This window comes from Lynx rufus, unplaced genomic scaffold, assembly GCF_022079265.1.
Source record: "Lynx rufus isolate CCGP_SWC_20201006 ecotype Redwood Valley unplaced genomic scaffold, mLynRuf1.p SCAF_6, whole genome shotgun sequence".
Lineage (NCBI taxonomy): Eukaryota > Metazoa > Chordata > Mammalia > Carnivora > Felidae > Lynx > Lynx rufus.
In genome coordinates, this window is record NW_025814878.1 from 36,776,086 (window position 1) to 36,790,575 (window position 14,490).

At 33.0% G+C, this 14,490-nt stretch overlaps 1 protein-coding gene across 1 annotated transcript in view; it reads left to right on the top strand.

Moving 5' to 3' along the window:
• TBC1D32 (TBC1 domain family member 32) overlaps positions 1–14,490 on the top strand; it is a 201,564-nt gene that overhangs the window by 70,641 nt on the left and 116,433 nt on the right. The window contains exons 19-21 of the mRNA XM_047102681.1: positions 2,915–3,053; positions 6,163–6,250; positions 8,168–8,286. Coding sequence (XP_046958637.1) covers positions 2,915–3,053; positions 6,163–6,250; positions 8,168–8,286 — 346 coding nt within the window. The remainder of the gene's footprint in view (positions 1–2,914; positions 3,054–6,162; positions 6,251–8,167; positions 8,287–14,490) is intronic.

The following is a 14,490-nucleotide window of genomic DNA, read 5'->3' on the forward strand; positions in this document are numbered from 1 at the left end:
CTATTACTCCATTTTCTTTTGGAATAACTGAAAAAATCTGTTAGTGTAATCACATTTCTCTTATAGGTTATATCCTTTCTCCTATCTTTTAATTTGATTGTGGCTTTTGTTTGTTTTTTGCTTTTGTGTGTGTGTGTATTTTGGATGTTTGTCATTTGTGTGATTTGAGTTTATCCTGCTTGGTACTTTGAATGTTCTTTCAATCTATGGACTGGACTGGTGTCTTTCCTCAAATCTAGAAAATTCTTAGTGTCTTTTCGTATATCCCTTTGTTTCTCTTTTACTGCTTTTATTAGATGTGTTTTGAGGCCTTTCAGTCTTTATTCTGTTTGTCATCTGTTTTCTTAAACATTTCCTACCTATCTACTATCCAATTCAATAATTCTTTGACTGTGACTGATAAGTGGCTATGCTTCTTATTTCCAGAATTTCCAATGGTTCTTTTTTAAAAAATGTACTTGTTTTTATTTCCCTTTTGCTTTTTGCTTCAGTTTTAATAGAAACATTTTAAAAACTTCCCTTGAGTATCATAAATTTATTTTAGTCATTTCTGAAAGTTATTTCAGCTGGAATGGATTCATTTGATAAGTGTCAATTCTGCTAGCTCTTAGCTTTAGATATCTTTTTTTAAATTCTCAAGTTAGTTAACATACAGTGTACTCTAGGCTTCAGGAGAGTAGAGCCCAGTTATTCATCTCTTACATATAACACCCATCCCGAAAAGTGCCCTCTTTAATGTCCATCACCCATTTAACCCATCCATCCCCAAATCCCCACCCCCATCAACCCTCAGTTTTTTTCTCTGTATTTAAGAATCTCTTATGTTTTACCTCTCTCTGTTTTTATCTTATTTTTACTTCCCTTCCCCTATGTTCCTGTGTTAAGTTTCTCAACTTGCACATATGAGTGAAATCATATATCTTTCTCTGATTGACTTATTTTGCTTAGCACAATACTCTCAACTGATGAATGGTTAAAGATGTGTGTGTGTGTGTGTGTGTGTGTGTGTGTATACACACATACAGCATGTTATGTATGTATGTATACATACATACATACATACATACATACAGTGGAATACTACTTAGCAATGAAAAATAATGATCTCTTGCCATTTGCAACAATGTGGATGGAACTGGAGGGTATTGTGAGAAGCTTTAGATCTCTCTTAAAGTTTGATTGGGAGTTCATTTTTCAGTCTTTTCCTTTGTTTCCTTCCCTATTTTCTTTCTCCTCCTTCCTTATTGTTTCTTCCCACTTATATTTCTATGTTCATTTCTCCCTGCCAAGCAGTTTTATGGTTTTTCTCTTTTACTGTCATATTTTAAATACATTTTGTATTGGTATTTTGAGGCTCCTGTCACTGATGATGTGGATAGTATAGCTACAACTGAAGAACTAGAATATAAATTGATCATATGCTCATTTCTAGAAATGAGGCTTTATCTGTGTCTTCCTGTTGTCCTAGGCTTCTGGGACAAAAGCTTCTGTCAAAAGCCCCACTTTTAGACCTTGTTATACATACATAAGTATTTTGTTACATATACTATTTTTAAGTATGTAAATTATACTTTACTTGAGTTAAATATATATTATTTCTATTAGTCTCACCCAGTCGTAGGTCTGTCTTAAGCAGTGAGCCTAGCACTGGTCTTGTATCTGATGTGTGACTCCTCTAGTCCTTTGTATCTTACTGGTACTAAATTTAGTTTCCATTGCCTGCATTTACCTTAAAATTAGAGCCTCACTTCTGTGTGTTTCTGTCCATAATGGAATTTGTTATTTAAACATGGCTGAATCTTTGGCCACTACTCTGTGATTGGTGCAGAGGGATGTGTGTCAAAACATGGACTTATTCTCTTTTTGATTGGGAAAGTCCTGGATTTCAAGTTATTTTACAATCATTTTCAAAACAGACTTCTGAAACTTCCTTGGTGGGTAAATGGCACACTTCTACAGATTCACTGTTTTACTATACATGTCAATAATTAATTTTTGGTCTATTTTTATATACAAAGTTTCTTTCTAGACAACTAGGAATATCCAGTAGGGAGTACATTTTCTCTTTCTGGTACTTCAAATGAAGTGCTCATTTCCCCTCCTATGTTTCCGTATTTCTAGCTCTGGCTCCCCTGTTTAACTGTGTCTTCTGAATGTTTCAAACTTTTTCTGGGGAGAATGTTACTGGCCCTCCTTTTAAAAGTGTTTTGAGAAAAAAACAATGTTATTCTCCAAAAGTAAAATGAAAAACCTATTAAAATAAAGATACTATGCCTGATATGCTTTGGAAAGTTAGAGGACAGATACTCTGTAATGAAAAGAAAATATAGGGGAGGCAGGGTGACTTAGTTGGTCAAGTGTCTGACTCTTGGTTTCGGCTCAGGTCATGATCTCGTGGTTTCATGGCTTTAAGCCCCGCATTAGGTTCTGTGATGGCAGGTCAGAGCCTGCTTGGAATTCTCTCCCTTTCTCTCTGCCCTTCCCCTATTTGCACTGTCTCTAAGTAAATACATACATACACATACATAGATACATACATATGTACATACTGGAAAAAAAAATAAAAAGTATGAAAATAATGGAGAGTTGGGGCCTGGGGACTCCCAGCCCAGCAGAATTACAAGAAGAGAAGAGAAAGAATTTAAAGCACAGATGAGAGAATCTAGGTGTAAAAAAATGCTGACACATGCAGTTAATATTTAATTAAAGTGAAAGAAAATTATTGGGCAGAAAATACAATAAAAATCATTATTATCAAGGAAAGCATAGTTTTTTTAATCTGTTTTTTTAAAAATATTGAATACTTAGTCCTCAGTATGTACTCTTTAAGTTTATCAACAACATTAAGCTGAAATATTTTCTTTTAGTTTTGAGTATTATAAAGAAATGCATACCTTTCTTTTGCTTGTTTCAGTATGGCTTGGGAAGAGAATTTGTTAGATGATTTACTAAATTTTGCTGCCACTCCCAAAGGACTACTATTTCTTCAAAGAACAGGTGCCATCAACGAATGTCTGACATTTATGTTCAACCGATATGCAAAAAAATTACAGGTATGAATTACCATCTGCTAGAGGCAAAAAGAATTTTTCTTGCTGTAAAAGCTATTAAGAATATCATTCTGTCTTCTCTGAGTGAAGAGGTTATTAAACCTCAATTAAAAAACCATATAGCATTGTAATATTTAACTTGATATTATTTCAGGAAAGCATTAGAATTGATGTTGGTATCTATGGATATGTTTACAGGATGGGAAACAACCAGATGGAATTGAAAAATATAGTTAACCATCCAGATGTGTTATAAATATAACAAACATCTGGTTGTACTAAAGCTGGGTGGAATTTCAGGAGGAGGAAATTCACTATTGGGTCTAAATGTACACGTTAGTAAGAATTTGGTCCTCACATTAAAAAGAAAAATATTTGTAGATTAATTTTTAGATACTGTTAAATAAAATGTACAGTATAATTTAGCCCTTTCTCTTAAGTCCATTAAGGTGTATTCAACTTTTTGCTGTGATGGTGTAAACATTCCTGAACTTTTGGGCTTTTTAGGATTATATGTATGCTTTTAAAAGTGTCTTCTTTGTCTCTCACAGCTGTTGTATATTGATGTTACTAGGTTACCAGGTTGTAAATACGATTTTATTTGTTCTTCAGTTCTAATTCCCTGCTTTTGTTTAAGTCTATAAAAACAAAAAACTTAAGAGTTTTTGCCTGTGAAGGTAAGTAGTTTTTGAGAGACGGTCCTGACCATTCCTCACAAATAAAACCTATGAGCATTAGTTCATCAGTTTGACATAAGGTTTATATGAGCAGATGTGTTTTTAATTATTATTTAAATGGGCCTCAAGTATAGAGAACTTATTTACATGCCTCAGTTTATGGCATACTGCTGTCATTTGTCCATGCAAGATGTTGTCTTAATTAATTTTATTCCCTGTCATTTCTGGTTCACAGTTCCATTTCACCCTGTGTGTATTCTTCTACCCCAGACTTCCATGCTAATGTTTTTAATATGTGTAATATCCTGGGATATGTATATATCTTGTAGAATGTTGTCTTAGTCCATTTGGGCTGTTAAAATACCATAGACTGGGTGGTTTATAAACAGAAATTTACTGCTCAGTTCTGGAGGCTGGAAGTCCATGATCAGGATGCCAATGTGGTCAGAGAAGGGCCCTCTCTGGTCACAGATGCCTCATTGTATCCTCACATGGATACGGGCTTGGGAGCTCTCTGGGATCTTTTTTATAACAGCACTAATCCCATTCATGAGTTCTCTCCACCTTATGACCAAATCAAGGTCCCATTTACTATCTCACCTTTGGAGGTTAGGATTTTAACATACGAAATTTGGAGGTGACACAAACATTCAGACTATAGTAAATCCTGAAGTTTCTCAGGATTTTTAAGTTTACATATATGGCCATTTTAATTTGAATTTCTCTGTTGGTGAGTTTGAATCACCTTGTGTACTAGTTAGCCATTTGTTTTGTTTTGTTTTTTTACATTTTTGAAAATATTGAAGCAATTCAAAGACACTTTTCTTATCAGATGCTTGAGACTGTGCATACACAACTATTGCTATTGTGATAATACAGCTAGGAATAGATGTCTCTGTTTTAACATTTATGAATATATAAAAAAAAAAAACCCTAGTCTTTGTACCACACTGGTTGTTATAATAGAAGACACTGTTCCCTGAACCTCAGTAACTTACAACCTTGTAATATAATATAATAGTTTAATGGTGCTTTATGCTATTCAAGAAATTTTTTGAAAATTTAAATTCTCCATTATCTTGTAAGAAAGCCAGTAGGCCATTTCCTTAATTTTGCTGAAGAGAAAGTAGAGACCCAGGCTTGTTAACTGATCTGCATATGCTCTCACATCTACTTAACAGCAGTAAGACTCGAACTCAAATTTGTGTTTCATGAAAGCTGAGTCTTAGTAAAGCATCTCTAACTTCTATGAAGTTTTTCTTTGCCTCTTCCTTTTCAGTACTTAGTGTGAATCTAGGAAGCCCCTGTGGCTGCTGATATCTGAGTCAGCAGGGTCAATGGGGTTGATTGATCAGTAAGGTATTTATTTAGTTATTATGGAAGGAGAGTGGGAAAAAAAATAGCCATTCATATTTTTGTACCTCTCTGTCATCTAACTACAAAACTAATGTATGGCAGGTTCAAGGAAAGTGGAAAATATGAGTAATAAAAATGGAAAAGGAAGGCAAACAAATGGAGACATGAATAGAAAATCCAATCTAATTCTTTCCCATGGGCTTTTAGTTCCCTGTCTACTTTTTTTTTTTTTGCCTTCAAGACTGAATGCACAGTTTATATCTTAAAAATTTGATTAAAACAGGTCCTTTTTTAAAAAATCAATTCTTTTAATGAAATGTTGAAAAAATACAAATTGTGAATGGTTAACTTTGTTTAGATATCAACAATTTTATTAGCCAACCTGGTCTTAGCTAAGATCTAAGGAGGAACACTGTTTATTTTCTGTTATTTCCGTATTGTTTTCTGCCAGGAGTGATCCTTGTGTACTTTACCAGGAATACATGTATAGTACTCTTTGTGACATGCAAATTGTCCAGTGTTTTCTACAACACTATTTATAAACTTGTATGTTAATGATCAGTATTCTTTGTGTGTTTAATATATATATAATTACTTTAGGGAAAAAAATCACATTTCCTCTAAAAATGATTGCCATTGAGAAGATATTATTTTTTTAAGTTTTTTTTTTAAATTAAGAGTATAGTTTAGCTGATAGTCAATACAGATTTATATGCGAGGAAATTTGTTATTGAGGGACTGACCTAAGGAATAAAATAACAGCATTTAAATTTGGAAGGAATGTTAATCTTCATCATGGTCAAAGTCCTTTGTTTTAACCTAGAGAGGGAAGTGACTTGTTCAAAGCAAAACGCTACTTAATTTTACAGCTGGGACCAGAACCTCTATCTGAAATGAGAACCCCCAAAATATTAACTCATTGACAGGGTGTCTGAGTTTGTTTTGCTGCCCATTATGTTTACTTAAAAGAATGTCTAGTATTCTAACAAGAAGAATCAGTAACCTACATGTAACATATAAATAAAATATTAGCATTTTATGTTTTCCTGCTTTTCATTGTTCCTTATTCATTTTGTTAGATCAGCAGGCATAAAAAGTTTGGCTACGGAGTTTTGGTTACACAAGTGTCATCAACAGCAGCAGGTGCAGTGGCACTACAAAGTTCAGGTAGGTTTTTTCTTTTAATCAGAATGTTAATAATTTTAAATAAAATGAGCAAGCCAATAGAAAATTTAACTGGCATGATCAGCTCTCAGGATATTTACTCTACAAAGTTCTTTTTCGCAGGTTTGGCCTTAGGTAAGGGAAAGTTACAGGGTTTCCTTTATCTTTTCTCTTCCATGAAATTGCAATGGGATTTTTTTTCCCTTGAAGTATATATACACAGCCTTGTTCTCTTTTCCTCAGAACAATGGAACATAATGAATTAAACTGAGAAGTACTTGATGCTTAAGCAATTGTCTTCATCTTATAAATCCTCTTTCAGTACAGTTGAATCTTACAAGATTTTTTTTCCCTCTTAAATCTTACATGATTTCTTAATGCTCAGTTTTAGTGGCCTGTATATGCATCAAAATATACACAACCACAATAATTATCATACATACAATTTCCTGATTCTTCTTCTTTCTCTTTTGCCCTTGAAAGCTTAGTTTTCACCACTTTTACCACTGTATTTGCAGTCAGCATGTATTATCTACAATGGATTGAATTTTTAAGAGTTTAAACATTGGGAATTTAATATACCTTAAGGCTATCTGAACCCTAGACCAGAGAGACAAGACATAACTTCTAATAGAGATGTTATGGTTATATTTTTCAAAGTTTAGTGTTGATGAACTAGAACATCACTGACCATAATTGGTCCTTTCCTTAAGTGAAAATATTTTACTATAATATATCTTAAAAACTTTTCGGCTAAGCTAATTTGGAGTACTTGTATTATGAAACGTGCTTCTTGGAAGAAGTTGTCCTAAACCGAACGACTTATTTTTTCTTCTACTTAGTGTAAAATCTAACATATTGCTATACTCAGGGGCATATTAATGGAAGCATTTGGAGGTACAATCTCAGATTTCCCTGTTGGTCAAGTCATTAAGCTTCTGAGCCCAATACTGTCAAGCTTCCCGTGAGAGGATTAATTGCAATAATTTTACAGGACAAAGGAAGGAAGATTAACATTGCTTGAATTCCTATGATCTCTTAGGGTACTATGTTAGGAACTTCATATGTATTGTCCCATTTATACTTCATGGCAACCCTCGAATATAGCACTGTTTCAGTTTTCCAACAGGGGACCTGATGCTCTAAGAAGTTGAACAAATCTAAGGACACGACTACTAAGCCTGCATATTTGTAATTTGATCCCTGATATTCTTGATTTCAGAGCTTTTTTTTTTTTTTCCTGTTATACCAGAGGAACCTTTCTGTTCTAATGTTATTATGAATTTACTGATTTTATGATTAGGTGTTCTGTTTTACACTTTTTTAAAATGTAATTTGATTCTTCATAAAATAATAATCAGCCTTAATAATCACTTTCATTTAGATATATAGTACCTGATTCAGAATTTAGACTGTATTGAGCCAAAATTGTGTGAAATGAAGAATTGTTTTAAGCATAGGAATTATAAAAACAGTTATATTAGAGTAAGGAACACACTTAAACTCTTTTAAGTGCCTACCCTGCCTCCTGATACACAACATACACATATACATACAAACACATACCACCTTTCAGCTGCCTTTCTCACTTGAAGAGTAAAGGGTAAACCTTATTTTTCAGAAAAGCATGGTGAGACGTTATTGGCCAAGTGATAAATCCAGACACTCAAAATTCACTTCTTTAGGGAAATGGTCTCTCAGAATTTAGTCATTATATAGTTTTAGGATAATGAGGTATCATATAGGTATAATTAACAACAGGAGATATAATTTCTACTAAGTTTAAAGGTTCTTTCTTACAGAAGATGTAAGTATGTGTCTTTTGTCAGAGAGAACCAATCTTGTCAGAGGGATAATTATATCTTTCTTCCATAATTCCAAGAAATTGTATACTGTAAATATGTATATAATTCTTCTCAGGGTTTATTAATGCACTTATAACTGAATTATGGACCAACCTGGAATGTGGAAGAGATGATGTTAGAGTAACCCATCCCAGATCTACTCCAGTGGATCCTATTGACCGGAGCTGTCAAAAGGTAAGAAATGATTTGAGTATCTCTCTCAGAAATTACTTCATCTAGACTTTATCTATATTTGGTTACAATCACCAGCTTCTCCAGTTTCTCTTCTTCTTTTTTTCACTTCTAATTTTTGTTTTCAAAATAAGTGGCTAGAACTACCAGTGTTCCATGGGAGTTATATTTTTCAAGGATGTTTTCCTTTCACAATATTTTTACTGTCATTTTTCTCTTAATAAAGAGTGATATATACCAGACATACTATGAAAAAACAAACTCTCTCAAAAAACCCTGAAACAAACCAATCAACCAAAGCAAAAAAAGATAAGTAAGCTTTTGCCCTTTGGTTTAAATCTAATAGAAAATTTTCAAGATTATTTGAAGCAGGGGTGGGTGAAGAAAAGATGCTATCCTTTAGAGAAATGTGCCAAAAAAGAAATTCTGAAGCACCTATACAATGTTCTATTATAATTCAGTGGCTTTTATATAGTTGACATGTTTGCGAATTTCACTGAAGTTATTCGATGATTCCTGTCTTTGACTTTATGGGAGCCTGGGAAAGTTTCAGTGGATGTCATAAAATAATATTAAAAAATTAAGTTCTACTTTCTATAATGGTAGGCTAGTTCTTTCCGGTAGAAACATAAACTCAGGAAAAATGGCTTAAAAAATCAACTAGTTAAAAGTACTGGAATGGCTAAATAGAGGGGAAAAGATGGAGGTGAGTCACTATGTAGATGAAAAGATTGATACTGTTTGAAATTCTGGATTTAACAGACTTTTGCTTGAGGGCAGGTACCAGTTGGTGCTCCACAGATAGAAATCCATACTCTAACAAGTTTGAAAAAGCAGAAGAGAAGGTTTAACAGAAGAGAAGCAGAAGAGAAGCTGGAAAATGGAAGGAGGTCTCTGGAAAGTAGAGAAGTACCTAGGGGGCGCCTAAACTCTGTGTTCATACAGTCCAGATGTTAAGACTGTCTCCTGAACTTGGACTTCACTGATATCACATAATCTTACCACAGAGGTTAGAGTTTAGAGTTTGAATTTTCCATGTTAACTGCTAAATTAAAATCAGCATTGGGGAATATACCTTTCATAGTATATTGGATATCATCCATAATTACTAGACATATGAAGAATAAAAGAAATGTGATTCTTACCCAGAAAAAGGCATCTAGTAGAAGATTAGGAATGATGATTAAACTGAAATTATTTATCAAGGACTTTGAAGAAGTTGTTATAAGTAGCATGTGAAGGAAAATATGCTTGTAATAAATGAACAAATTGGAAATTATAATAGAGAAATAGAAGCTATATAAAAGAACCAGATAGAAATTCTAGATCTGGGGTGCCTGGGTGGCTCAGTCAGTTAAGCGTCTGATTCTTGGTTTCACCTTAGGTCATGATCTCATGGTTTTGTGAGTTCTAGCCCCGCTTTAGGCCCTGTACTGGCAGCTCAGAGCCTGCTTGAGATTCTCTCCCTCTCCCTCTCCCTCCCCCTCCCCCTCCCCCTCCCCCTCCCCCTCCCTCCCTCTCTCTCTCCCCCTCCCCAACCCATGCTGTCTTTGTCTCTCTCAAAATAAATAAAAACTTAAATTCTAGAAGTAAATACCTTTCATTTGAAGTAATTTTTGTGAGACCTCATCTAAAAATTTAATATGTTTGGTTGGTGTATCAAATGGAGGAGAAGGAAAGTGGGATAGAAAAATATTTGAATAAAAGCTGAATTTCTAAACATCTTAAAAAATGTAAACTTAAAGATCAAGAAACTTAGTGAATCTCAAGAAAGAATATGCAAAGAATGAAAATACAATGGAAACCACAGCAAGGCCCACTTATAGACATACAAACTGCTGAAAACTAAAGAGAAAGAGAAAATCTTGAAAGAAGCCATAGAAAATCATACATACAGGGAACAACAAAAAAGTTTGCGGGTGTCTCATTGCAAACTGTGGAAGCCAGAAGATAATAGAATATCTTTGATGAAAGGGGAAAGCCCAGTCAACCTAGAATTCTGTATCCAGCAAAAATATTCAAGGTTAAAAGTGAAATAAACTTTTAAAGGCTAAGAAAGTATTTTACAGCAGACCTGTGTTTTATTTAACACTAAAGGAATTTCTTCAGGTTGAAGGACAAGGATACCAGTTGGGTATTTGAATTTTCACATTAAAAAGAAATTGCAAGTGGGTGAGTGAGTATAAAAGCCTGTTGTTTTTCTTTTAATTTCTTGTTAGTACATAGGACTCTTTAAAAGAAAACAATGCCATATATAGTGGGATTTATTTTATACTTAGAGGTAACATATATGACAGCTCTACCACATGGGGTAAGCAAATGGTATAATGGTATGTGAATCTATGTGACTTTAAGGTTTTTAAATTTTACATGGAGTGGAACACATTAATTTTTAATACCTAGAAAATATTTATATTTCAAATTTAAGGTTGGGATTTGATTCAACTTATTGTACTTTGAAATAGAAATGTCAGTATAAACTAATGGTTAATTTCTGTGAAAAAAAATTGTATACTCTTATAAACTATGAACTGAAAGATCTAGAAATAGCTCCTAGCAAACAAACATCCTTAGTGCTTAGCTTGTAGTTACAAATATTATTCCCTAAGGATTCTGCTTTCTTTTGGGGTTTAATTTTACTGTCTTTTAAATTATAGAAAACATTAATATGCCCTCAGTTTATAATGAGGTACACTAAACTTATTTTCAGTCGAGTCACTTCTTACCTTTCTATAGCTGTGTTTTGGAGTATGATAGACAATAACACCATGTGGCTATGTAAACCTACTTAAAACTAAAATGAAAAATTCAGTCCCTCAAATACATTAATCTAATCTTAGATGTTCAGTAGCCACATGTAGCTAGTGACTGTTGCCCATTTCAAATTATATAACATTTTCATCACCACAGAAAGAAAGATCTACTGGACAGCACTGACTAGAAAAACCATTAAATAATATGCAAAAAGATATAGCCAAAATAAAATTCTAAAACAAACAGAAAACAAACCCCAAAGGGCAGAGATGGAAGAATAGGGGAACAGAAAGGGATGAGGAAAAAAGAAAACAAATAGGAAAATTAGTAGCCCTAATCAATAAGTGCATTACATGTGAGTGACTAAATAATTAAAATGCAAAGATTTTCAGAATAGGTAGAGACAGTAAACATTTAGGTCTTAAGAAATTTCCTACAAAGAAAAAGATACCGAAAAGTTGACAATGAATGAATAGAAAAAGAGAGGAAAAACTATACATTAGAAGACTGAAATAGCCATATTTAATGTCAGAGATAAAATGAAGTAATACCAGATTAAGAAACATTTGATTATAATGTAGATATAACATTCATAAGTTAGTTATGATCCTAAAAATAAGATACAAAACACATGAAGTATTAAAATAACTTAAGGAATGTTTGTTCTTCCTTCCATGAGCATGGAATGTTTTTCCATTTTTTTGTGTGTGTCCTCTTCAATATCTTTCATATGTGTTCGACAGTTTTTGGAATACAGAGTTTTTACCTCTTTAGATTTATTGCTTCATTATTGGTGCACAGAAATGCAACAGATATCTGCACGTTGATTTTATATCCTGCGACTTTGCTGAATTCATGCATTAGTTCTAGCAAGGTTTTGGTGGAGTCTTTCAGGTTTTCTACATAGAGTATCATGTCATCTGCAAATAGTGACAGTTTGTCTTCCTTGCTGATTTGTATACCCTTTATTTCTTTTTGTTTTCTGATTACCGAGGCTAAGATTTCTAGTACTATATTAAATAGTAATGTTGAGAGTGGGTATCCTTGTCTTGTTCCTATTGTAGGGGAAAGGCTCTCAGTTTTTCCCCATTGAGGATGATATTAGCTGTGGTTCTTTTGTATATGGCCTTTATGATGTTGGGGTATGTTACATTATCTCTACTTTATTGAGGTATGTTCTGTCTATCCCTACTTTGCTGAGGGTTTTTTTTTTAATCAAGAATGGATGCTGTATTTTGTCAAATATATTTATTATGTCAAAATTTTTCTGCATCTATTGAGAGGATCATATGGTTCTTTTATCCTTTTATTAATGTGGTGTATCATGTTGATTGATTTGTGACTATTGAACCAACCCTGCAGCTCAGTAATAAATCCCACTTGGTCATGGGGAATAGTTCTTTTAATGTACTGTTGAATTTGATTTGCTAGTATCTTGTTGAGAATTTTTGCATCCATGTTCATCAGGGATATAGTGGCCTGTAGTTCTTTTTTGTGGGGCCTTTGGTTTTGGAATCAAGGTAATGCCTGGAAGGAGTTTGGATGGAGCTAGAATGTATTACACTAAGCGAAATAAGTCAGAGAAGGACAAGTATCATATGATTTCACTCATTTGTGGAATTTAAGAAACAAAATAGATGAATGTATGGGAATGGGCGGGGAAAGAGAAGAAAGGGAAACAAACCACAAGAGACTCTTAATGATAGAGAACAAACTGAAGGTTGATGGAGGGGGGTGGGGGGTGGGTATTAAGGAGGGCACTTGTCATGAGCACTGGGTGTTGTATGTTAAGTGATGAATCACTGAATTCTATTTCTGAAACCAAAATTGCATTGCATATTAACTAATATAAAAAATAAAATTAAAAAAATAACAAGGAAGAAATAGATCCACAGTAACAGTTGAAGATTTTTAACATTCCTCTTTTAGTGATTGATGTAACAGATCTTTCAGTTTGTTGATAGGTACATGGTATGAATATCACTAATTATCAACTGATCTAATTGTTCTTTATAGAATATTATATTCAGTGACTGCAGGGCACCTATTCTTTTCAAGGGCACTTCGCATTCTTACCAAGAGACTTGCTGGGCTAGAGTGCAAGTCTACATAAGTTTAAAATGATTGGAATAATACTGAGTATGATCTGTGGCCACAGTAAACTTAAGAATCTTGAGCTAGAAGCTATAAAAACCCAAATCCAAATATTTGGAAGTGCACCTCTAAATAATACACAGCTCAAAAAAGTCAGAAGGAAAATTTGGAAATATTTTAAACTAGAAAATAATAAAATATAAAATTTGTGAATGTAGCTGAAGTGGTGCTAAGAAGGATATTGAACTGTAATAATATTTACAGTAGAAAGAAATACCTAAAATGAATAAATCAAGGTTTTACTCTAAGAAACTAGAAAAGGAGTAAAGTATACCCAAAGCACATTGGAAAAAAAGAAATAATAAACATTTGAGCAGAAATCAATGAAACAGAAAAAAGACAAACGAGAAAAGTAACAAAGCCAAAAGTTGGTTCTTGGAAATGATTATTAAAAATAAACCCCTGGCTAAGACTGATCAAAAAAATGAGAGACCGAAAATTGATCAAGAATGAAAGAAGAGTTTCACTAAAGACCCCACAGTTATTAAGGAATAGATAAAAGAACATTGTGATCAGCTTTATGCTATGAATTAAACAATTAAGATAAAATTGGCAAACTTCTTAAATATGCTTACCAAAAGTGACCTAGTATAAAATAAAAAAATCTGAATAGCTATGTGTCTGTTAAAGAAATTGAATTCATTATCAAAAAACTTTCCATAGAGAGAACCACATGGTTTTACTGGTGAATTCTATGGAACTCTTATAGGAGAAAGAACACCAATCTTACACAAACTTTTTCAGAAAACAGAGGTGGAAGAATCAGTTTCTAACTTATGTGATGAGGCCAGCATAACATTGATATGAATGAGACAAACTGTTAATATATATGTATATGTATATATAATTTTTATGTATAAATAAATATAATGTATAAAAATCACAAATATTTAATATTAAATTAATAATTATAATTAATATATTACAGTAAATTAATAAAATATTATTGAATTGTGTACTAATATATAAAAGTATCATTTTTATGATCTAGTGGAGTTTATCCCAAGCAACAGAAAGTTGGTTTCTCATTCTAAAATTGTACTTTAATTCACTATATTAACAGAATAAGGGATTTTCCTACAATGATTTCACTACACGTGGATACATCATTTGACCAAATTTAATGCCCATTTATGAAAAAACTCAGCAGATTTAATTACATCTTATAAATTCTGTCTTTCAAAAACACGAATCTTACATGTAATGGTGAAATATTGGACCTAAAATCAGTTCACTCTTATTTAACATTGTAGGTCTTAGGACAATAAGGCCAGAAAAAAAAAAAAAATAGAAGGCATA